Consider the following 25972-nt stretch of genomic DNA (forward strand, 5'->3'; position numbering starts at 1 on the left):
CTGACAGATTGTTGATTAGTGCGGGTGTCAGGGGTTATGGGGAGAAGGCAGGAGAATGGGGTTGAGAGGGAGAGATGGATCAGCCATGACAGAATGACGGGGTAGACTTGATGGGCCAAATGGCCTAATTGTGCTCCTGTCACTTATGATACCAAATGTACCTGTACCAAATGCTGAGTTCTTCACCTCTGTGAAGTCACTGGATGGATTTAAGAGAGAGTTAGATATAGCTCTAGGGGCTAGTGGAATCAAGGGATATGGGGAGAAGGCAATCACGGGTTATTGATTGGGGACGATCAGCCAAGATCACAATAGATGGCGGTGCTGGCTCGAAGGGCCGAATGGCCTCCTCCTGCAACTATTTTCTATGTTTCTATGTTTCAGGGGAGAAGGAGACTAGAGATGTCGAAGGGTAAAAACAACAGAAATTTGGAAAATAGAAAGAACATGCTCTTCTTCATACACTTCAACCCGCCTTAAAGGGCTGTCCCACTGCGGCGACCTAATTCGAGAGTTTAGAAGAGTTTGCCCTCGACTCACACTTACAGCATTGTCGACACAAGGTCCTAGAAGGTCTTTGTAACTCTCCTTCATGCTCGAGAGTAGTTCCCGTGTACTCGAGGCATCAGCTAGGTCGCGGCATTTTTATCAACATGCTGAAAAATGCCCGCGAGTAAAAAAAGGTCGCCATGGAAAAAATCGATACTTTTTTATTCGTAGGTTTAGTTGAGGTAGGTCGTAGTAGGTCGTAATGCTATCGTAGGTAGTCAAGGGCAACCAAAGGTAGTCGAAGGTAAAGCTTGTTGAGAGAAAAAGGTAGCGTTAAATGTACGCTAAACTTCATTAAAAGTTGTCTGGCTTCTTAAAAGTTTCTCTCCCCTCCCCTTCTCCCCTTCTCCCCTTCCATCCCCCCTTCTCCAACCCCCCCCCCTTCCCAACCCCCCCCCCCTTCTCTTTCCCCCCCCTTCTCTTCCCCCCCCTTCTCTTTCCCCCCCCCCTTCTCCCCCCCTTCCCCCCCTTCTCCTTCCCCCCCTTCTCTCTTCCCCCCCTTCTCCTTCCCCCTTCTCCTTCCCCCTTCTCCTTCCCCCTTCTCCCCCCCTTCTCCTTCCCCCTTCTCCTTCCCCCTTCTCCCCCCTTCTCCTTCCCCCTTCTCCCCCCCTTCTCCCCCCCTTCTCCCCCCCCTTCTCCCCCCCCCTTCTCTCCCCCCCTCTTCTCCCCCCTTCTCTTCCCGCCCCCTTCTCTTCCCCCCCTTCTCTTCCCCCCCCTCTCTTCCCCCCCCTCTCTTCCCCCCCCTTCTCTCCCCCCCCCTTCTCTTCCCCCCCCTTCTCTTCCCCCCCCCCTTCTCTTCCCCCCCCTTCTCTTCCCCCCCTTCTCTCCCCCCCCCTTCTCTCCCCCCCTTCTCTTCCCCCCCTTCTCTCCCCCCCTTCTCTCCCCCCTTCTCTTCCCCCCCCTTCTCTTTCCCCCCCTTCTCTTTCCCCCCTTCTCTTCCCCCCCTTCTCTTTCCCCCCCTTCTCTTCCCCCTCTCTTCCCCCTCCCCCTTCCTCCCTCCACGCTCTCTAAAGAGCTTACCGTAACTGTGCCAGCCATCTTTTACCTTCCTGTTCATCGCGAGTGTGAATTTCAGACAGCGCTCCCCCGCTTTCCCTGGCCCCCTGGCTTTGCGATGCGTTTGTGTGTGTTTGTGTGCGGTCAGTTGATCTGGCTTGCAGTTTCATCGCTGACGGACGATCTAACTCGAGGTTTTCCAGGCAGGTGCCCTCGAGCTTGAAGGTGGAAGACAGTAGCTGAAAGGTTCCGTCAGTGGGACAGGCCGTTAACACTCAGAGATGACAGGGTTGGGGCGTGTAATGCAATGATTGAACAAAGGGCGGGTACCACACATCAGGTCATGTCTGAATGCAGAATATGTTGAAGCAAATACACTTTATTGATTTACGCATATTCCCCATTGATATTCTGACCTGGTTACAGAAAGACTTCACAGCTGGTGTCATTGATAAATTATCTGGCTCCACAGCCATTAAGCTGCTTCCAAAGCTGAAAATAGAAATCGATGAAATGTGGAATAATTGCCAGAAAAAAATTTAAATGGATTTCCATGTCAATATATATAAAGAAAAAACTAAAAATCAATTCTCTCTTCTTTTAAAATAGATTGGAGCAGTTTAAATTTATCTCCATGGATAGACATAAAACACAGAAGCACAAAAACATTCCCTTCTGCCTAACTTGTCCATGCCAAGATGCCCCATCTACACTAGAACCACCTGCCCACATTTTACACATGTCCCTACTTTTAAAGTATCTTTTAAATATTATTATAGTATTTGCCTCAACTACCTCCACTGGCAGCTCGTCCCATACACCCACCACCTCTGTGTGAAAAGGTTTCCCCTCGGGTTCCTATTGAATCTTTACCCTCCACATGGTCCCCTATAAATGCTTGAACCTATCTTAGACCCAGGCCCTGCTCCAGACCTGTCTCGACCTGAAACATCGCCCATTCCTTCTCTCCAGAGATGTTGCCAGTCCCACTGAGTTACTCCAGCCTTTTGTGTCTACCAGCATCTGCAGTTCCTTCCCACACATTAAACCCATGCCGTCTAGTTTTGGAAAAATACTATCTGCCTCATGTGGTTTTATAGACCTCAACTTCCCCTACATGGCAGGGAAAAGTATCCCAGGACCTGATGGGATTTATCCCAGGTGACTGAGTGAGGCAAGAGAGGAGATTGCAGGAGCCTTGATGAAGATCTTGGTGTCTTCTCTAACCACAGGTGAGGTCACAGAAGACAGGAGAGTAGCTAATGTTCTTCGATCAAAACTCACCCCTCCCTCCTCACCTGTGTCCACATATCTCTTGCCAGACCTGGACCTGCCCCATCTCTCTTCCAGCTTACTTGCCCCAATGACAAACAGTAGAGGTGGAGGTGGAGGGGCAGGTAGTGTGGAGAAAGCAGGGACTGCAGAAGGACTTGGAGATGTTGGGAGAGTGGAAGTGGCAGATGGAATATAGTGGAGCAAAGTGTGGAGTCATGCATTTTGGTCGTAGGAATAAAGGTGTAGACTATTTTCTAAATGGGGAAATAATCCTGAAATTGGACAAGCAAAAGGATTTGGGAGCTGGTGCAGGATTCACAAAAGGTTAATTTGCAAGTTGAATCGGTGGTAAGGAGGGCGCATACAATGCTAGCATTTATTTTGAGAGGGCTTGTATACAGAAACAGGGATGTAATGCTGGAGCTCTAGAAGGCGCTGGTCAGGATGGTTTTCTCGAGTGTGATGGAGGGAGATGGCCAGATAGGTCTGAGTCTTGAAGGTTTTAGTATAGTTTAGAGATACAGCATGGAAACAGGCCCTTCAGCCCAGCGAGTCCGCACCGACCAGTGATCCCTGCACACTAACACTATCCTACACACACTGGGGACAATTTTACATTTATGCCAACGTCAATTAACCTACAAACCTGAGTGCGGGAGGAAACCGAAGATCTTGGAGAAACCCCACGCAGGTGACGGGGAGAACGTACAAACTCCGTACAGACTGCACCCGTGGTCAGGATCGAACCGGTGTCTCTGGCGCTGAAAGCGCTGTAAGGCAGCAACTCTACCGCTGTGCCGGCCTTGCTGTGTTGATAGGTTGTCTGGGTGACTGTTGGCCAATTACTGTTGACTTGTTGTCCATTACAGCATTATTCGGACTATCGATGGGAAGGTTCTGCACAAATACAAACACCCAGCGGCAGTCTTCGGATGTGACTGGAGCCAGAACAATAAGTAAGTCCATCCTTCTATCAGGAACACGCATTGATTCCAGCCTTGGACTGCCTACACTTTGCTGCTGTCAAATCTGTCTCTTAGTTGGTGAATATATCAGAGGGATCTAGTACAGGCACTTTGGCCTTCATCAGCCATGTATTGAGTGTAGCAGTTGGGAGGTCATGTTGCAGTTGTATCAGATGTTGGTGAGGCCATATTTAGAGTATTGTGTTCAGTTCTGGGCACCATGTTACAGGAAAGATGTTGTCAAGCTGGAAAGGGTACAAAGATTTACGAGGATGTTGCCAGGACTAGAGGGTGTGAGCTACAGAGAGAGGTTGAGTAGGATGGGTGTTATTCCTTGGAGTGCAGGAGGATGAGGGGTGATCTTATAGAGGTGAATAAAATCACGAGAGGAATAGATCAGGTAGATGCACAGAGTCTCTTGCCCAGAGTAGGTGAATCAAGGACCAGAGGACATAGGTTTAAGGTGATGGGGGGATAGATTTAATAGGAATCTGAGGTGCAACCTTTTTACACAAAGTGTGGTGGGTGTATGGAACGAGCTGCCGGAGGAGGTAGTTGAGCAACATTTAACAAAACAACTAGACGGGTACACGGATAGGACAGGTTTGGAGGGATATGGGCCAAATGCGGGCAGGTGGGACTAGTGTAGATGGAGCATGTTGGTGGGTGTGGGTTAGTTGGGCTGAAGTACCAAAGTACCTGTTCAACTAGTCTGCCATTTCCTTGTTTCCCATAATAAATTCACCTATTTCAGTCTTCAAGGGTCCAACTTTGGTCTTAACTCATTTTTTATACTGGTCACATGTTTTCTTCCTTGCAGAGATATGATTGCCACCGGCTGTGAAGACAAGAATGTTCGTGTTTACTACTTGGCCACCAGTTCGGACCAGCCTTTGAAGGTCTTCACAGGACACACGGCCAAGGTGTTCCATGTCAGGTGGTCGCCGCTGAGGGAGGGCATTCTCTGCAGCGGTTCCGATGACAGGTATCGCTGTTTCACCGCGACACCTACAGACCTATCGTCCCAGATAGCCCATGCACAAACCTCTTCACTTCAGTATATAGTCACGTGTACCGAGGTACAGTGAAAAGCTTTTGTTGCGTGCTGACCAGCCAGCGGAAAGACAATGCATGATTACTATCGAGCCGTCCACAGTGTACAGATACATGATAAGGGAATAACGTGTGGTGCAAGGTAAAGCCAGTAAAGTCCGATCAAAGATAGTCCGAGGATCACCAATGAGGTAGATAGTAGTTCAGCACTGCTCTCTGATTGTGGTACGATGGTTCAGTTGCCTGATAACAGCTGGGAAGAAACTGTCCCTGAATCTGGAGGTGTGCGTTTTCACACTTCTGTACCTCTTGCCCGATGGGAGAGGGGAAAAGAGGAAGTAGCCGGGGTGCGACTGGTCCTTAATTATGCTGCTGGCCTTGCCGAGGCAGCGTGAGGTGTAGATGGAGTCAATGGAAGGGAAATTGGCTTGTGTGATGGTCTGGGCTGCGTCCACAATTTCCACCTTCCACATAGTCCGGCACAAAGAGGCTCTGACAACTCCTTGCTTTATTCACGGTGGGGCAGCGGTAGAGTTTCCGCCTCCACTGATGCTGCCTGACCCGCTGAGTTACTCCAGCACTCTGTGAAACGTCACCTATCCATGTTCTCCACAGATGCTGCCTGACCCACTGAGTTATTCCAGCACTCTGTGAAACGTCACCTATCCATGTTCTCCACAGATGCTGCCTGACCCGCTGAGTTACTCCAGCACTCTGTGAAACGTCACCTATCCATGTTCTCCACAGCTGCTGCCTGACCCGCTGAGTTACTCCAGCACTATTTGAGCGGGCTGAGCTGGGTTCTGTCAGGTAGGGGTTTGGTGCCAACTCTGAGGGCGGTCGGTCTGTTTCCCCACAGCACGGTGCGGATATGGGACTACACGCAGGATGCCTGCATCAACATCCTGAGTGGACACAAGGCACCAGTGCGGGGTCTACTGTGGAACCCGGAGGTCCCGTACCTCTTGATCTCGGGAAGCTGGGACTACACGATCCGTGTGTGGGACACCAGGGATGGAACCTGCCTGGACACGGTGTACGATCATGGTGCTGACGTCTACGGTAAGGCAATGCCGGCCGTTCACAACCCGCGTCACCGCATCAATGCAGCGCCACACACCCGGGCTCCATCCCGACGACACCTGCTGTCTGTACGGAGTTTGCACATTCTGCCTGTGACCTGAGTGGGTTTTCTCCTGGAGCTCCAGTTTCCTTCCACACTCCAAAAACGTGCAGGTTTGTCAGTCGATTTACTTTTTATTAAGTTGTCCCTCATGTGTGGGATAGAACTGGTGTGCGGGGATGGCTGGTCAGTGCGGACTCGATGGGCCAAAGGGCCTGTTTCTGATTTGTATCTCGAAACTAAATATGTCAAAAGATATGAGGAATAGGCAGGAGAAGGTGGTAGAGAGCGAAAATAGATCAGCCATAATTGAATGGTGGAGTATAATCAATGGGCCGAATGGCCTTATTCTGCTCCAATGTCATGAACTTATGGAAATTAGGTGTCATCGAGACATAAAGCACGTTTAGTTCAACATGCCCACGCCGACCAACATGCCCACACACCGACCAACTTACCCATGCCAACCAACTTGCCCACGCCGACCAACATGCCCACACCGACCAACTTGCCCACACCGACCAACATGCCCACACCGACCAACATGCCCACACCGACCAACTTGCCCACACCGACCAACTTGCCCACACCGACTTGCCCACACCGGCCAACTTGCCCACACCGACCAACATGCCCACACCGACCAACATGCCCACACCGACCAACATGCCCACACCGACCAACATGTTGCCCACACCGACCAACATGCCCACACCGACCAACATGCCCACACCGACCAACACGCCCACCACCGACCAACATGCCCACACCGACCAACACGCCCCTTCCCACCCACATGCCCATGCCGACCAACATGGCCACTCCAACCAACTTGCCCACGCCGACCAACATGCCCACCCCGACCAACATGCCCCATCTACACTAGTCCCACCCCGACAAACATGCCGCATCGGCATTAGTCCCACACCGACCAACATGCCCACACCCGACCAACATGACCACACCGACCAACACGACCACACCGCCCACCATGCCCACACCCACCAGCTTGCCCACGCCGATCAACACGCCCGTCCACCAACATGCCCCATCCAGCAACGTGCCCCATCCCACCAACATGCCCACACCGAGCAACATGCCCACGCCGCCCCACACACCCACGCTGACCAACATGCCCACACCGACCAACATGCCCACGCCGACCAACATACCCACGCTGACCAACATGCCCACACCGACCAACATGCCCACCCCGATCAACAACGCCCACACCAACCAACTTGTCCACACCGATCAACATGCCCACACCGACCAAATTGCCCACACCGACCAACATACCCATGCCAACCAACTTACCCACGCCGACCAACATGCCCACGCCGACCAACATGCCCACACCGACCGAGCAACATGACCACGCCGACCAACATACCCACGCCGACCAACATACCCAAACCGACCAACATGCCCGTCCACCAACATGCCCCATCCAGCAACATGCCCCATCCCACCAACATGCCCACACCGAGCAACATGCCCCATCCCACCAACATGCCCACGCCGACCAACATGCCCACGCCGACCAACATGCCCACCCCGACCTTCATGCCCACCGACCAACGTGCCCACGCCGACCAACATGCCCCATCCCACCAACATGCCCACGCCGAGCAACATGCCCACGCCGAGCTACATGCCCACACCGACCAACACGCCCACGCCGACCAACACGCCCACGCCGACCAACATGCCCACGCCGAGCTACATGCCCACACCGACCAACACGCCCACACACGACCAACCACGCCCACACCGACCAACACGCCCACACCCGACCAACATGCCCACACCGACCAACATGCCCACACCAACCAACATGTCCCATCCCACCCACATACCCACACCGACCAACACCACCCCACCCCACCCACATGCCCACACCAACCAACACTCACCATCCCATCCACATGCCCACGCCGAACAACATGCCCACAACCGACCAACATGCCTCATCCCACCAACATGCCCACACCAACCAACATGCCCACACCGACCAACATGCCCACACCCGAACAACACCCCCTATCCCACCCACATGCCCACACCACCCCAACATGCCCACCCTGACCAACTTGCCCACACCAACCAACTTGCCCACACCGACCAACATGCCCACCACACGACCAACATGCCCACACCGACCAACATGCCCACACCGACCAACATGCCCACACCGACCAACATGCCCACACCGACCAACATGCCCACACCGACCAACATGCCCACACCGACCAACACGCCCCTTCCCACCCACCAACATGCCCATGCCGACCAACACGCCCACACTGACCAACATGCCCACGCCGACCAACATGCCCACTCCGACCAACATGCCCACGCCGACCAACATGCCCCATCCACATTTGTCCCACTTGCCCGAGTTTGGCCCATATATCCCTCTAAATCTGTCCTATCCATGTCCCTGTCCAAATGAAATGTTTAGCTTCACAATTTAACGCGGAAACAGACCCTTCAGCTTACTGCGTCCGTACTGGCATATGTACACACTGGTTCCATTCTACACACTAAGGACAATTTTACTAAAGACATTTAACCTACAATCCTGTACGTCTTTGGTATGTGGGAGGAAACTGGGTCACCTGGAGAAAGCCCATGCAGGTCACAGGGAGAACGTACAAACTCTATACAGACAGCACACATAGTCAGGATCGAACCCGGGTCTCTGGCGCTGTGAGGCAGCAACTCTACAGCTGCACCACCGTGCCGCTCCTTCTGACCCTTCTGCTATGAAAGGTGTTTTTAATTCACTGCTGCAGTTTGTAGAAGATATTACTCATGAATGAGTATAAACATTGACTGTTTATTTTTGGACTTATCTCAATGAATGTAAAATTGGCCAAGAGTCGATTAGAAATCTCTGTTCATGGAAATGATCCAATGGTACATATGTTTAGTGAAAGCAAATGAATTTTGCTGTTTGCAGTCAAATTGTGGTCAATTATTAATGACAAGTATACATTCACATATCAGGAATGTAATGTTTATTTTGAATGGATTAAATAATATTATCCATCTCCTTTCTAATAATTCTGTCCCATATCTCCGCTAGATATATCATTGCCTTATTAGCAACTGTCCCAAAACATTATCTGTCCATTCCCTCCATAGACGCTGCCTGACATGTTGGGTCCATCCAGCACTTTGTGCTTTGTTCAATGGTTCAATGGTCAATGGTTCAATGGTCAATGATTCAATGGTTCAATGGTCAATGGTTCAATGGTCAATGGTCCAATTTTCAGTGGTCAATGGTCGATGGTCAATGGTCATTGGTCAATGGTTCAATGGTCAATGGTCGATGGTTCAATGGTCCAATTTTCAGTGGTCAATGGTCGATGGTCAAAGGTCAATGGTCAATGGTTCAATGGTCAATTGGTCAATGGTCACATATGCAACTGCACAGTGGAATTCGTTTTGCATATATTACATATGCAGGCACCAACCTTTTTGCCGCAATTATTCAAAGTCTGGTCGGCCCGCTCGCTCGATATCCTGGAGCAGTTCCCATGAACCGACGTCCCTCTCCTCTCCTCTCCTCGCCCGGCCATCTTTGTGACATGGGGGCTCCTCCTGCAGCCGACCGTGAAGGCCACTGGAGACATTACCCCGGTTCACCCTCCCCCCGGCCCTTGCTCCTCACGTCGCTCGTCTCCAGCTCCCTCCCCGTTACACCGACTGATCGACAAGCCTCTGGGTGGGTTCCTACGCAGGCAAGTACTGGTCGACTGGGGTTATTAGGGTGGTCACACTAGCAGCTGCTCCCCACCTCTGGGCAATGCTGCTGTGGAGCATGGTTTGGACCAGAATTGTTATGGTCAGGTTCAGACGGAAGCCTCCCCAAGCCAGGCTAGAGACACATCCACCCCAAAGAAAGTTCATTAATTCAAGCAGCAGAGTTAGGTTATTCAGCCCATCATGTCTACTCTGCCATTCAATCATTTGCTCCGTATCCCAGCACCTGTAGTTCCTTGTGTCTCTGTGTCAGGATTCCCCTGTATAATACACGACTGCTCAGGCAGTGCAGATTAATTGTTACGGGGTAATTTGCCCTGTTCATGAGCGGTCTCCAGTGATGGGGGCTTTAATAGTGAATCTCTGCTGTAAATGACACGCGCCTCATCCCTCACCCAGGCCTGACCTGCCACCACAACAGGCCATTCACCATGGCCTCCTGTTCCCGGGACTCCACCGTGCGGCTGTGGTCATTAACTCCACTCGTCTCTCCGCTACAAATAAACATCGTGGCCCAGCAGCATTGGGAGGATATCATCGGCAACATCGGTAAGTACATCTCTCCCAGCGTGCAGTCACCACGCCATCTGTAATCCAGCCCCCAGCACCGGTACTCTCCATATACTCACCATGGATGGTTCCACCAGTGGGTGGGCAAGCACCACAATACTTTTACAATGAAGATCAGAAGGAATTTCTTTAGCCAGAGGGTGGTGAATCTGTGGAATTCATTACCACTACGCCGTGGAGGCCAAATCAACGGGTATTTTAAGTTCATAAGTGATAGGAGTAGAATTAGGCCATTCAGCCCATCGAGTTTACTCCGCCATTCAATCATGGCTGATCTATCTTTCCCTCCTAACCCCATTCTCCTGCCTTCTCCCCATAACCCCAGACACCCGCACTAATCAAGAATCTATCAATCTCCGTCTTCAAGATATCGATTGACGGCCTCCACTGCCGTCTGCGGCAATGAGTTCCTCAGATTGATTATTATGGGTGTCAGGGGTTATGGGGAGAAGGTAGGAGAATGGGGTTGAGAGGGAGAGATAGATTGGTCATGATTGAATGGCGGACTAGACTTGATGGGCCGAATGGCCTAATTCTGTCTCAAAATTCCAACTCGGAAAAGTGCAGGGATGATGCAGAGGCCCAGAGGAAGATGGTGAGTGTTACCTCCGTCGTGGGTGGGGAGAACTTCACCTAGGCTGCCCCTGGTTCCGCTAAACCTCAATGAGAATCGCCCACTCTTACGACAAGCCCTTGTCCCAGGTAGTGACTGGCACCTGGTTGTGAATGGGGGTGGGTTAGAGGTGGGAGATGGACCTCTATATCCCACCTGCGTCAGTTAAAGATATAGACCCCCCCTAACTCAGCTGGTTGAGAATGGGGGCAGGTTGGGGGAGGGGGAACTAGACCCACCTAACTCACCTAGTAGATATAGTCCTACCGACCTCACTGGTTGAGAGTGGAGGTGAGATTGGTTGCAGGGAGGGGATGGTGATCCACCTCTCAGTTGGTTGAGAATGGAGATAGGTTGGGCCCAGAGAATTGAGACCTGCCTAACTCAGCTCGTTGCTCTACAGATCGGGCCATGGTGGTGGGAGCTCCCCCTCTGCTCTGCGGGAAGGTGTCCCGGGATATCAAGCAGGAGCTGGATAAGTTGACCAGCAATGTTCAAGCCAAGAAACTGAGGTGGTTCTCCGAATGCTTCTCGGTAAGTCCGTGTCCTCAGAATCTGTGTGGCGGCTGAACCGATCTACCCTCCCTGTGTTGGTGGTCAAGAAGGCACTTGCCACATTGGCCTTCATCCATCAGTTTAAACATTGGCGACAGATAGCACAATGGGCTAAGAGTTCGGCTGGCGACCGGAAGGTAGCCGGTTCAAATCCCGCTTGGAGTGCATACTGTCGTTGTGTCCTTGGGCAAGACACTTCACCCACCTTTGCCTGTAATGGAATGTTACGGCGGCAGGCGCGGGCACACCGCGACGCCCTGTGTCTCCCTTTCAAGGGAGATGCTAAAAATGCATTTCGTTGTCTCTGTACTGTACACTGACAATGACAATAAATTGAATCATTTCATTTCATCATTTTTTTTTTTTTAAAGTGAGAGAGAATAGGTGTAAAAGGAATCCGAGGGGCAACCTTTTCACACAGAGGGTGGTGGGTGTATGGAATGAGCTGCAGAGGAGGTAGATGAGGCTGAGACTATAACAGCATTTAAAAGACAGTAGACTAAGTCCCATCTTCACACGGGAGGGCTGGTCCCCCAACGCGATATTCCACCTCTCCACCAATTCCAATATTGGTGGCCCTGGGGGGGGGGGGGAGGCAATCTGGAGTGCTAGCATGGTGTTGTGGGCCGAAGGGACTGGTTTCCAGAGGGCTAGTATGGACATTGTGGGCCAAATGGATTCATGGGCTGGCAGCTTAGTCACTGAGACCACACTCACTCACACCCACTCACACCCACTCACACCCACTCACACCCACTCACACCCACTCACACACACACACACACACACACACACACACACACACACACACACACACACACACACACACACACACACACACACACGCACACTCACACACACATATACTCACAAGCACACACACATTCACAGACAAACACACATACACTCACAAACACACACACTCATAAATACACACACACTCATAAATACACACACACACACACACACACATATATACACACACACACACACATACACACACACACACACACACACACACACACACACATACAATACACACACACACACACACAGATACACACACATGCACGCACACACACACACAGACACTCACACACACACTCACATACACTTACATAGACATATACACACACACACACTCACTGACACACACCATATATATGGCAGTAAACTTTCTTGAATACTCACACGGCTGAGCACGACGTCTCCACTTTGGGGCTTCCGCAGTCAGCGGCACTTCCACAATCAGCATGACCTCTGCACTCACCGGAAATTACGCAATCAGCGTGACCTCTGCACTCACCAGAAATTACGCGATCAGCACGACCTGTCCACTAAGCGGAAGTCACAAAATGAGCGCGACTTTTGAACCAAACACAGTTGGACCTAATAAAGCATGTATTCCTTCCTAACACAGTCGTACCTAATAAAGTATTGCCGTTTCAAGCACAGGCAGGGCAACAGGCCAAACAACTCATGTCATTGTCATTAAGGGCTAACAAATAATTTATTGCAAGTACATTGCAAACTCACAGTTCAGTTGATTCACAGCTTAGAATGAGAGTCGTGGCTTCTCCTTCGCGATCTTGCAGAGTGACTGAGTCACGTCCAGGCATCCGGGGTTTTATAGTCCTGCCCCACACCACCCCCCGTCCCTGGAAGGGGCGTTACCTGCATCGTGGTGATTGACAGGCGAGACGATCTCAAGGATCTTTTAAACTTTATTATTTTTCATCAATGGGGAAAATCCTCAGGGCTTGCTCAGCGGAGGAGGACTGTGAGTAATATGGTCAAACATTATAGCGATATATGGTAGCATTTTTCCTAAAATCAATATACAGTGCAGACAGGAAGTGGCCAAGATGAGACTTTTAATGATATAGATTAAATAAAATATATTTAAAAGATATGTAGATGGGCATGTTGTTCGGCATGGGCATGTTGGGCCGAAGGACCTGTTTCTGCGCTGTATAACTCTGTGACTCTATGACCTACTGGTATAATGAACACAGCACGCAGTAACTGGTGCTACTTCCACTTGGAAATAGTTTGTTCTAAGCTTCCCCCCAGTCAATAAAATACTGAGTCAAGCACTTGAGCATCTAAACTTTATTTTGGAAAAACACAATAACAGTTCCCCACTACTGTACCTAACCACCGCGGGTTTGATCCCTTGTATCTGCCTGGCCAAGTCCTCCTAGCCTCGTGCAAGCAGAGACACTCCAGAAGGTCACGCAGTCCCAAGCCTTCTCCCAGAAGATTGACCCAGGACCTCATGGGAGCGACCTTTTATAGGTCCCCGAACCTTGAGGGGCCGAACCGCAAGGGGGTGGTCTCTATACAGTCCAATAACAAATATCGAATAACACAGAGCATGATAGACATTTCCCTCACCCAATAATACAGTGACTAATACAATGTATCTGACAAAGTTTCTAGATGGAAGTTAACAAAGATGAATTATGCAACATTTGCCCAGATATTCAAGGAACCCAGACAAGGCTCAACACTTGACCCAATCAACATCTAGCAAAGTAAAGTTTTGCAACAATATTTACAATGTGTGTGTGTCTGGTTTCCATTCACCCAATCCGTTTCATGCAATTTACACCTAATTGTCAGAATCTGCAGATGTTCCATTCTCTTCCTGCCACTCTTATATAGGCTCTAGACAAGTTGGCACCATACTGCTGCTTGTCCCAATTCTGCAGAAGGCACGTTTAAAATGACCAAATGGCCTAGCAGCCCAGAACCCTTTACTCGATGTTAGTGTCCTGGCCTCTCCAGTTAGGCCAGAATTAACACACTGCTCTGGGAACTCAGCATAACTCACTTGTGATTTTAACAGGGAATTATTGACTGCTGTGCATAGTCTCTGTGGCGGTGACTTTAATGCTTTGTTAATATTTGTTAATATTTAGTTAATTTGTCAATAATTACATTCATATAGTTTCTGAAATGTGTGTTCACATTTTCAAGATAAACCAAATGTTAAATTAGATAAACGAGATGTCTGTGAAAGGTGTGTTCACGTTCGGGAGATAAGTCTGGAGATAAAGAGGCAGAATGCTGGACGATGTCTGTGTTTGCATTGAATTCTTCATCTGACATTCGATTCATTGCAGGCAACAAAATGAGTTTAAAATATAACGTTCGATGAAAACATGCCAATGTTAGGTGTGAAGATAGACACAAAATTGTGGAGTAACTCAGCGGGTCAAGCAGCATCTAGAAACATCGAAAATTAGGTGCAGGAGGAGGCCATTCGGCCCTTCGAGCCAGCACCGCCATTCATTGTAATCACGGCTGATCATCCCAAATCAATAACCCGTGCCTGTCTTCTCCCCATATCCCTTGATTCCACTAGCCCCTAGAGCTCCATCTAACTCTCTCTTAAATCCATCCAGTGACTTGGCCTCCACTGCCCTCTGTGGCAGAGAATTCCACAAATTCACAACTCTCTGGGTGAAAAAGTTTTTTCTCACCTCAGTCTTAAATGGCCTCCCCGTTATTCTAAGAGAAGGAATGGTGACGTTTAGGGTCAAGACCCTTCTTCAGTCTGGTTCACACCATTTGGCATGCTGAAGATAAAACATACATTTTCAGGATTACAGTCGATGAGGTACTATTGTGTATGAAGGTAGACAAATCTCCAGGGCCTGATCAGATATATCCATGGACACTGTGGGAAACCAGAGAGGAAATTGTGGGAGCCCTGGTTTGAAATTTACGAGTCGTCCTTAAATACAGGAGAGGTGCCGGCAGACTGGAGGGGGGCAAATGTGGTGCCTCTTTTCAAGAAGGGCTGCAGGGAGAATGCTGAGAATGGTAAGCTTAGCAATTGTAGTTGGAAAGTTACTAGAGAGTATTCTGAGGGATAGGATATACAGGCATTTGGATGGGCAAGGGCTGATTAGGGATAGTCAGCATAGTTTTGTATGTGGGAGGTCGTGTATCATAAATCTGATTCAGGTTTTTGAAGATGTTACGAAAAAAGTCAATGAGGGCAGAGCTGTAGATGTTGCATACATGGGCTTCAGTAAGGCGTTCGACAAGGTTCCGCATGGTAGGCTGCTCTGGAAGGTTAGATCGCATGGGATCCAAGGAGAATAGCTGAATGGATAGAAAATTGGCTCCATGGAAGGAAGCAGAGGGTGATGGTGGGAGGTTGCTTCTCGGACTGGAGGCCTGTGACTAGTGGTGTGTATCAGGGTTCGGTGCTGGGCCCGTTACTGTTTGTCATCTACATTAATGATTTGGACGAGAACACACAGGGCAAGTTTAGCAAGTTTGCAGATGATACAAAAGTGAGTGGTTTTGCAGATAGTGAAGATGGTTGTGAATGATTGCAGCAGGATCTGGATCGATTTGCCAGGTGGGCGGAGGAATGGTTGATGGAATTTAATACAGAGAAGTGTGAGGTGTTGCATTTTGGGACGTCAAACAAGGGCAGGACCTACACAGTGAATGGTCGGCCTCTGGGGAGTGTTGTAGAGCAGAGGGATCTAGGAATACAGGTGCATGGTTCCTTGAAGGTGGAGTCGCAGGTAGGTAAGGTGGTCAAAAAGGCTTTTGCACATTGGGCTTCATCAGTCAGAGAAGTTGGGAGGTCATGTTGCAGTTGTATAAGACGTTGGTGAGGCCGCATTTAGAATATTGTGTTCAGTTCCGGGAACCATGTATAGGAAAGATGTTGTCAAGCTGGAAAGGGTTAGAGAAGATTTATGAGGATGTTGCCAGGACTAGAGGGTGTGAGCTACAGGGAGAGGTTGAGCAGCTTGTGTCTCAATTACCTGGAGTGCAAGATGATGAGGTGTGATCTTATAGAGGTGTATAAAATCATAGAATAGAATAATGTTTATTGTCATTTGAACCTAAGTTCAAACAAAATTACGTTTTTGCAGACATACAAACAATTAAAAAAACCAAGACACACAATTAACACAATTTACATAAACATCCATCACAGTGAATCTCCAAACACCTCCTCACTGTGATGGAATGCAAAATCATGAGAGGAATAGATCGGGTAGATGCACAGAGTCTCTTGCCCACAGTAGGGGAATCGAGGACCAGTGGACATGGGTTCAAGGTGAAGGGGAAAAGATTTAATAGGAATCTGAGGGGTAACATTTTCACACAAAGGGTGGTGAGCATATCGAACAAGCTGTCAGAGGAGGTAGTTGAGGCTGGGACTAAATCACCTTTTAAGAAACAGTTATACAGGTACATGGATAGGACAGGTTTGAAGGGATATGGACCAAGCACAGGCAGGTGGGACTAGTGTAGCTGGGACATGTTGGCCGGTGTGAGCAAGTTGGGCTGAAGGGCCTGTTTCCCACTGTATCACTCGATGACTCTATGACTATTATAAAGCAGGTAAAGTTTAGCATCCTCTCAGGATGCATCACATCTTGGTTTGGGAACAACTCTGCCCAATAACCTCAAAAAATTGCAGAGTTGTGGATGTAGCCCAGTCCATCACACAGACCACACTCCCCACCATTGTAGATGTAGCCCAGTCCGTCACACAGACCACACTCCCCACCATTGTAGATGTAGCCCAGTCCATCACACAGACCACACTCCCCACCATTGTAGATGTAGCCCAGTCCATCACACACACCACACTCCCCACCATTGTAGATGTAGCCCAGTCCATCACACAGACCACACTCCCCACCATTGTAGATGTAGCCCAGTCCATCACACAGACCACACTCCCCACCATTGTAGATGTAGCCCAGTCCATCACACAGACCACACTCCCCACCATTGACCATTGTAGATGTAGCCCAGTCCATCACACAGACCACACTCCCCACCATTGACTCCATCTATACTTCACGCTGCCTCGGGAAACAGCCAACATAATCAAGGACTACTCACACCCCAGTAAAGGGCCTGTCCTACTTTCACGACCTAATTCACGACCTTTTTTACTCGTGGACATTTTTCATCATGTTGAAAAAACGCCCCGACCTACTTGATGCCACGAGTACCTACGACTAGCATCACGACCTGCCTACGACCTACCTATGACCTTGTGACGACCATACTGCGAGTATGAGTCAAGGGCAAACTCGGCAGAGGTCGTGAATTAGGTTGTGAAAGTGGGACAGGCCATTTATTCTCTCCACTACCATCAGCAGAAGGTACAGAAGGGTGAAAGCATGCACCACCAGACTCAGGAACAGTTAGTTTAGTTTTTAAAAGATCTGTTTAACATTTGTGTCTTTTCATTGTTGACTTTTGTGCTTTTTGTATACATTTGTCTTTTGGCTTAGTTCATGTGATGCGAGCATAATTAGGCCATTCAGCCCATCGAGTCTACTCCGCCATTCAATCATGGCTGATCTGTCTCTCCCTCAACCACATTCTCCTGCCCTCTCCCCATAACCCCTGACAGACAGAAGGCCGCTTGCTGTTTGGACCAGTCTGGTTTACCCGTTCACATTTGTGTCTTCAGTGTGTTGGGTTTATGCTTGTGGCTTTTCCTTAGTGCCGTGCTGTGTTTGGTGTGGGGGTGGGGAGGGGTTTGTGAGCAGTGACGATGGGTTTGTTGTTGCAGCCCCCAGGAGGCAGTGGTAACGTGTGGGACCTGGTGTCGGTGTTGAGTGGCCAGGACGACAGTCTACTGCCCCCCCACTACAGCCAGGGTATCATGCACATGAAGCACCTGGTCTGCTTCAAAACGGTCAGTCAGCCCGGCAACACCCCACACCGCTCGCGATGCACCGCTCCACAGCCCCACACCGCCCCACACCGCTCCCCACCACTCCACACCGTTCCACACCGTTCCACACCGTTCCACACCGCCCCACACCGCCCCACACCGCCCCACACCGCCCCCACCCGCCCCACACCGCTCCCCACCGCTCCACACCGTTCCCACACCGCCCCACACACTCCACACCGCTTGCGATGCACCCCCCCACACTGCCCCACACTGCTCCACACCGCCCACACCGCTCCCACCGCCCCACACCGCCCCCACCGCCCCACATCGCCCCACCGCCCCACACACACCGCCCCCACCGCCCACACACCGCCCCACACCGCCCCCACCGCCCCCCACCGCCCCACACCGCTCCACACCGCCCCACACCGCCCCACACGCGCCCCACACCGCCCCACACCGCTCCACCGCTCCACACCGCTCCCACACCGCTCCCACCGCTCCACACCGCCCACCGCCGCCACACCGCCCCACACCGCCCCCACACCGCCCCACATTGCCCCCCATACCGCCCCATACCGCCCCACATTGCCCCACACCGCTTGCGATCCACCCGCTCCACACACCGCCCACACACTCCACACCGCCCCACACCGCCCCACACCGCATCACACCGCCCCACACCGCTCCACACACACCGCCCCACACCGCCCCCACCGCCCCACACCGCCCCCACACCGCTCCACACACACCGCTCCACACCGCTCCACACCGCTCCACACACCACACCTACACACGCTCCACACCGCCCCACACCGCTCCACACCGCTCACACCGCCCCACACACGCCCCACACCGCCGCCCCACACCGCCCACACCGCCCCACACCGCCCCACACACCGCCCCACACCGCCCCACACCGCCCCCACACCGCTCCACACTGCCCACACACACCGCCCACATTCCCACACACCGCCCCACATTGCCCACACACCGCCCCACACCACCCCACACCGCCCAACGCACCGCCCCACACCCCCCCACACACCCCACCCCACATTGCCCCTCACACACCCCACACCCCATACACCCCCACACCCGATGCCCCACACAACCGCTCACACCCCACACCGCTCCACACACCCCACACCGCTCCCCACTGTGCCCCACTCACCCCATCCCATTCCCCACACCACCCGGCATTCCACATTCCATCAGTCCAGCTTTGATCCCAACTACGGTGCTGTCTGCATGGTGTTTGCACGTTCTCCCTGTGACCACGTGGGTTTTCTCCGGGTGCTTCTGCTTCCTCCCACGTTCCAAAGACGTGCAGGTTTGAAGGTTAATTGGACTTTAAATTGCCCCCATGCGTGGATAGAACCAGTGTACAGGGTGATCACTGGTGGGCCGAAGGGCCTGTGTCCGCACTGTATCTCTAAACTAGGGTGTGTATCCAATTGAAACTTCTCTGCTCAATACTCTGACTGATGAAGGTCAACGTAACAAGAGCTGTCATGACCACCCCGTGTAGCTGCGACGCCTGTCACGGAACGATGTACGTGTACTTCTCGATCCCTCTGCTCTACAACATCTCCAGTGGAATTACATCCTTCCTGCAGCTTGGGGCCAAAACTGCACACAATTTAGTTTAGAGATGCAGCGTGCAAACAGGCCCTTCGGCCCACTGAGTCTGTACCGACCAGCGATCACCTGCTCACTAGTTCTATCCCACACACTCGGGACAATCTGCAGAAACCAATTAACTTATAAACCCGCACGTCTTCGGAGTGTGGGAGGAAACCGGAGCACCCGGAGAAAACCCACAGGGAGAATGTACAAACTCCGTACAGACAGCGCCCGTAGTCAGGATTGAACCCGGGACTCTGGTACTGTGAGGCAGCAGCTCTACCCGCTGCGCCTCCGTGCCGCTCAGCTGTTTCAAGGTGCTTTGTTTTACTCAGTCCAAGGCGCAGGAGCTGACCACGGTGAAGATGTCCAAGTTTGGTGGTGGGATTGGAGCGCCCAGCAAGGAGGAGCGGCTGAAGGAGGCGGCGGAGATTCACCTGCGGCTGGGACAGGTCCAGAGATACTGTGAGCTGATGGTGGAGCTCGGGGAGGTGAGGACCTGGGGTTGGGGCAGCCTCACAACCACTAAACACTCCAACACCAAACACACCACGTGCCCACAATCTAGAGATGAGGACCTGGGGCGAGGCAGCATCACTATCCCTAACAGCCCAAACATCAAACACACCTTGTAGCACAATCTAGTGATGAGGACCTGGGGCGGGGACAGCATCACCATCCCTAACAGCCCAAACATCAAACACACCTTGTAGCACAATCTAGAGATGAAGACCTGGGGCGGGGACAGCATCACGACTACTAAACACCCCAACATCAAACCTCTGCCTCAGCGGGCAGTGGAGGCAGGTTCTCTGGATACTTTCAAGAGAGAGCTAGATAGGGCTCTTAAAAATAGCGGAAATGGGGAGAAGGCAGGAATGGGGTGCTGATTGGGGATGATCAGCCATGATCACATTGAATGGCGGTGCTGGCTCAAAGGGCCGAATGGCCTACTCCTGCACCTACTGTCTATACCACATAGCAAAATCTAGAGATACGGACCAGAGAGGAGAGGACCTCGGGTGGGGCAGCATCGCCGACAATGCTGTCTGTGGTCAGTCTCTTTACTGCATCTTCACAATACCAACCCCTGCAATCCCTAAACCCCCCAAGGCCAGCCAACACATTCAGGGACTGCCATGTAGGGAAGCAGAGAGATGAGCAGAGAGATGACTAGAGAGGTGTGGTCCAGGCATGGAGCAGGCACACGGATGCTGCTCGCTGTGGTCAGTCTTTCCACCACAGCTTCCCAATCCCTGGCAACGCCATTCCTAAACACCCAAACATCAGCTAAACCACCACTGCGGTCCAGAGATAATGCCCAGAGGTTGCCCCAGAGGTGAGGGCATTTAAAAGGCATTTAGACAGGTACAATGGACAATAGGTGCAGGAGGAGGCCATTCGGCCCTTCGAGCCAGCACCGCCATTCAATGTGATCATGGCTGATCATCAGTACCCCGTTCCTGCCTTCTCCCCATATCCCCTGACTCTGCTATCCTTAAGAGCTCTACCTAACCCTGTCTTGAAAATATCCAGAGAACTGGCCTCCACCGCCCTCTCAGGCAGAGAATTCCACAGACTCACAACTCTCTGGGAGAAAAGGTACACAAAAATGCTGGAGAAACTCAGTGGGTGCAGCAGCATCTATGGAGTGAAGGAAATAGGCAACGTTTCGGGTCGAAACCCTTCTTCAGGCTGATGGGGGGTGGCAGGGAGAAGAAAGGAAAAAGGAGGAGGAGGAGCCCAAAGGCTGAGGGATGGGAGGAGACAGCCCGAGGGCTGAGGAAGGGGAGGAGACAGCAAGGGCTAACAAAATTGGGAGAATTCAATGTTCATGCCCGCAGGATGCAGACTCCCCAAGTGGAATATGAGGTGCTGTTCCTCCAATTTCCGGTGTTGCTCGCTCTGGCCATGGAGGAGACCCAGGACAGAGAGGTTGGATGGGGAATGGGAGGGGGAGTTGAAGTGCTGACCCACCGGGAGGTCAGGTAGGTTCTTGCGGACCGAGCGTAGGTGTTCGGCAAAACGATCGCCCAACCTCCGCTTGGTCTCACCGCTTTCTCTGGGAGAAAAGGTGTTTCCTCATCTCCATTCTAAATGGCTTACCTTTTATTCTTAAACTGTGGCCCCTGGTTCTGGACTCCCCTAACATCGGGAACATGGTTCCTGCCACTAGCGTGTCCAAACCCTTAGTAATCTTATATGTTTCAATAAGAATCCCTCTCATCCTTCTAAATGGATAGGACAGGTTTAGAGGGATATGTGTCAAACGCAGGCAGGTGGGACTAGTGTAGATGGGGCATGTTGGTCAGTGTGGGCAAGTTGGGCCGAAGGGCCTGTTTCCACACGTTATGATTCAGTTACAGTTCAGTTTATTGTCACGTGTACTGAGGTACAGTGAAAAGCTTTTGTTGCGTGCTAACCAGTCAGCGGAAAGACAATACATGATTACAATCGAGCCGTCCACAGTGTACAGATACATGATAAGGGAATAACGTTTAGTGCAAGGTAAAGCCAGTAAAGTCTGATCAAAGAAATTCTGAGAGTCTCCAATGAGGTAGATAGTAGTTCAGCGCTGCTCTCTAGTTGGTGAGAGGACGGTTCAGTTGCCTGATAACAGCTGGGAAGAAACTGTCCCTGAATCTGGAGGTGTGCGTTTTCACACTTCTCTACCTCTTGCCCGATGGGAGAGGGGAGAAGTGGGTGCCCAGGGGGCGACTGGTCCTTGATGATGCTGTTGGCCTTGACATGGCAGCGTGAGGTGTAGATGGAGTCTTTAGTGTAGTGGAGGTTGGTTTGTGTGATGGTCTGGGTTGCATCTACAATTCGTTGCACTCTATGACTCCATGAAGGGTCTGTTTCCGAGTTGCTGACATTAATGTTTATGTTACAGAAGGGATTGGTTGAGGCAGATAAAGGCAGACTCACACAGCAGCACATAAGATGCTGTTTAAAAACACACACTCAACAAACTGTGCATCAAGATGCAGAGAGCAAAATCACCATGGCAACACCCTCCACCTCCACTAACACAACAATCTATACTGAATATTGTAGGCAGACAAAAATGCTGGAGAAACTCAGGGGTGAGGCAGCATCTATGGAAGAAGGAATAGGTGACGTTTCGGGTGAGACCCTTCATCAGACCGATATGGGGTGGGGGGGGCGTGGAAGAAGAAAGGAAGAGGCGGGGACAGTGGGCTGTGGGAGAGCTGGGAAGGGGAGGGGAGGGGAAGAAGGGAAAAAGCAGGGACTACCTGAAATTGGAGAAGTAAGTGTTCATACCGCTGGGGTGTAAACTACCCAAACGAAGCACCTCATATTTTGCCTGGGTAGATTACACCCCAGCGGTATGAACATTGACTTCTCCAGTTTCAGGTAGTCCCTGCTTTCTCCTCCCACATCAGTCTGAAGAAGGGTCTCGACCGAAACGTCACCTATTCCTTCTTCCATAGATGCTGCCTCACCCCTGAGTTTCTCCAGCATTTTTGTCTACCTACAATATTCAGTATAGATTGTTGTGTTAGTGGAGGTTGAGGGTGTTGCCACGGTGATTTTGCTTCTTAAACATCCTGCATATAGTTGTCAGTGCGGAGAGAATTAAGTCTCTTGCCCTGACTAGAGGAATCGAGAACCAGAGGACATTGGTTTAAGATGACGGGGGAAAGATTTAATAGGAATCTGAGAGGCAACCTTTTCACAGTGAGGGTGGTGGGTGTACAGAACAAGCTGCCAGAGGAGGTAGTTGAGGCAGGGACTATCGCAACGTTTAAACAATCAATTAGACAGGTACATGGATAGGACAGGTCTAGAGGGATGTGGGCCAAATGCAGGCAGGTGGGACTAGTGTAGATGGAACATGTTGGTCAGCATGGTCAAGATGGGCCAGAGGGCCTGTGTCCACGCTGTGTGACTGTGAGTAGATTGGAGGAGAGGTGATGATGTGTGAGTGAGATGACCTTTGGTGTGTTTCAGTGGGACAAGGCCTTGTCTGTCGCTCCCGGCCTGTCCATGAAGTACTGGAAGAAGCTGATGCAAAGGTGAGATACGTTTGGTCCAGAACACACACAGCCCTCTCTCCCGTGTCCATCACATGTCCATGCCGTGTCCATGACATGTCTATCATGTGTCCATCCCGTGTCCATGCCATGTCCATCATGTGTCCATCCCGTGTCCATGCCGTGTCCATCACGTGCCCATGCCATGTGTCCATCCCGTGGCCGTCCCATATTCATTGCGTGTCCATCCCCTCACCATCCCGTGATGGTCTGGGTCAACTTTGCTCCGTTACTGGTGACGGCTGTGTTGGCCTCTAGCCCACTGTGTCACTCGCTCAGTGTAGAGTGGATATCAGCTCAGCTCCTGTACCATGACCAGTGTACATCACTCCCACCTGTACCCCCACCCCACCCCCCCCACTCGCTGTACGCCCACGGCCCACACACTGGACAATTAACCCACCGACCCAAAGATTCTTCTTTTACCAAAACTAAATATCGTCAATAATTTACAATAATGTGCAGAATACAAAACAGCAGCAATAATCCCACCGCCATAACACACGTCAACAAAGATTCTTAAATACTGAACACTGAATGACTCTATCGCCATCGTTATTGAAGCTACGTTCCACCCCCCGCGGTGCCCAGCGGTCCCGGAAATCCCCCAGGGCGCCTGTGGACAGCGCCTAGTCCCTCTCGAACACCCGGACGTAACCCTGGAAAAGGGGCAGGCAGCGTGAATATCCTTAGGATGTGTGAGGGAAACTGACAACTCAGGGAGAACCTGTGATCAAAGACACTCAGGGTACACGCATCTCCCCCAGTCCCCTTGCTCCCCCCCCCCCCCCCCCCCCCCCCTACACCCATCTCTCCCCCAGTCAATAGACAATAGGTGCAGGAGTAGGCCATTCGGCCCTTGGAGCCAGCACCTCCATTCAATGTGATCATGGCTGATCATGATCACAATGTCCCCCTGCTCCCCCCCACCTCCCTACACCCATCTCCATCTCCCACCCACAGCCCCTCATTCCCCATCTATCATCCACACTTTCCTGGACAGCTGGATGCTGCCCTCAACAGCGCCTTGCGGACTGTCCCCTGATGCCTACGAGCCACCCCAGTAAACCAACTGCCCGTCCTCGCTAACATCGCCCCCGCCAACATCAGACGAGAAGCAGCCACGCTGGCCCTCTCTGGAAAGGCACAGACCAGTGAATCCCACCTCCTCCATCAGATCGTTTCAGAGGCACCACCACGTGTGCGCCTCAAGTCACGGTGACCCTTTGCCACGCAAGCCCAAGAGCTGCGCTGCACAACACCAGCTGATGCTTCTAAGGCCGCCTGGGTCAAGACCAGATGGAGAGACCAGTGGAAGTCAGCGGATCCATCTAGTCTACACCATTACATCAATGACCCCATGGACGTCCCTGGCCAGGACCTGCCCCGAAAGCAGTGGACAACCCTCAACCGCTTGAGGAGGGGCGCCGGACGCTATGGAGTAGCGATGAAGAGGTGGGGCCTCGTGGACAGCGGGCGCCTCCTGCCAGTGTGGGAACCCAACACAGACAGTGGAGCACACATAGTCACAAGTCGCCCCAAACACCAGTTGGCCACCGAATGGTGAACGAGGTCTGATTGACCTGGATGATGGATGACACGTTGGCCTGGCTCACCTCAACGGAGCTGCAGGTCTACAAGGCACACGACAGAAGCAGAAGATCCACACTTTCCCCTCACCCCCACATCCCTCCCTCCGGCTTCACATCCCTCTCCGCATCTTCTCTCCGGATCTGACTCGCTTTTGTCTCCTTTCCACCTCCAGCCTTTGTCACTGACTCCACCCATCTGCCACTCACTCCCCTCACCTGTATCCACCTATCACTCACCGGGCTTTGTCTCCCCCCCACCCCCACCCCCCACCTCTCTTCTCCAGCTTTCTCCCCCTTTCCCATCAGTCTGAAGGGTTTTGACCCGAAACGTTGCCCGTCCATTCCCTCCACAGATGCTGCCTGACCCACTGAGATCCTCCTGCACTCTGTGTTTTGCATAGATTTATTATTGGTCAGCAAAACCCATAAGATCATAAGTGATAGGAGCAGAATTAGGGCCATTCAGCCCATCAAGTCTACTCTGCCATTCAATCATGGCTGATCTATCTCAACCCATTCTCCTGCCTTCTCCCCATAACCCCTG

The 25972-nt window shown here is 51.6% G+C and overlaps 1 protein-coding gene across 1 annotated transcript in view; it reads left to right on the forward strand.

Moving 5' to 3' along the window:
• wdr17 (WD repeat domain 17) overlaps positions 1-25972 on the forward strand; it is a 76359-nt gene that overhangs the window by 23515 nt on the left and 26872 nt on the right. The window contains 8 exon segments of the mRNA XM_055666355.1: positions 3690-3776; positions 4606-4770; positions 5698-5900; positions 10132-10281; positions 11319-11449; positions 18045-18170; positions 20114-20269; positions 23754-23818. Coding sequence (XP_055522330.1) covers positions 3690-3776; positions 4606-4770; positions 5698-5900; positions 10132-10281; positions 11319-11449; positions 18045-18170; positions 20114-20269; positions 23754-23818 — 1083 coding nt within the window.

The sequence above is a fragment of the Leucoraja erinacea genome, unplaced genomic scaffold, assembly GCF_028641065.1.
Source record: "Leucoraja erinacea ecotype New England unplaced genomic scaffold, Leri_hhj_1 Leri_248S, whole genome shotgun sequence".
Classification (NCBI taxonomy): Eukaryota; Metazoa; Chordata; class Chondrichthyes; order Rajiformes; family Rajidae; genus Leucoraja; species Leucoraja erinaceus.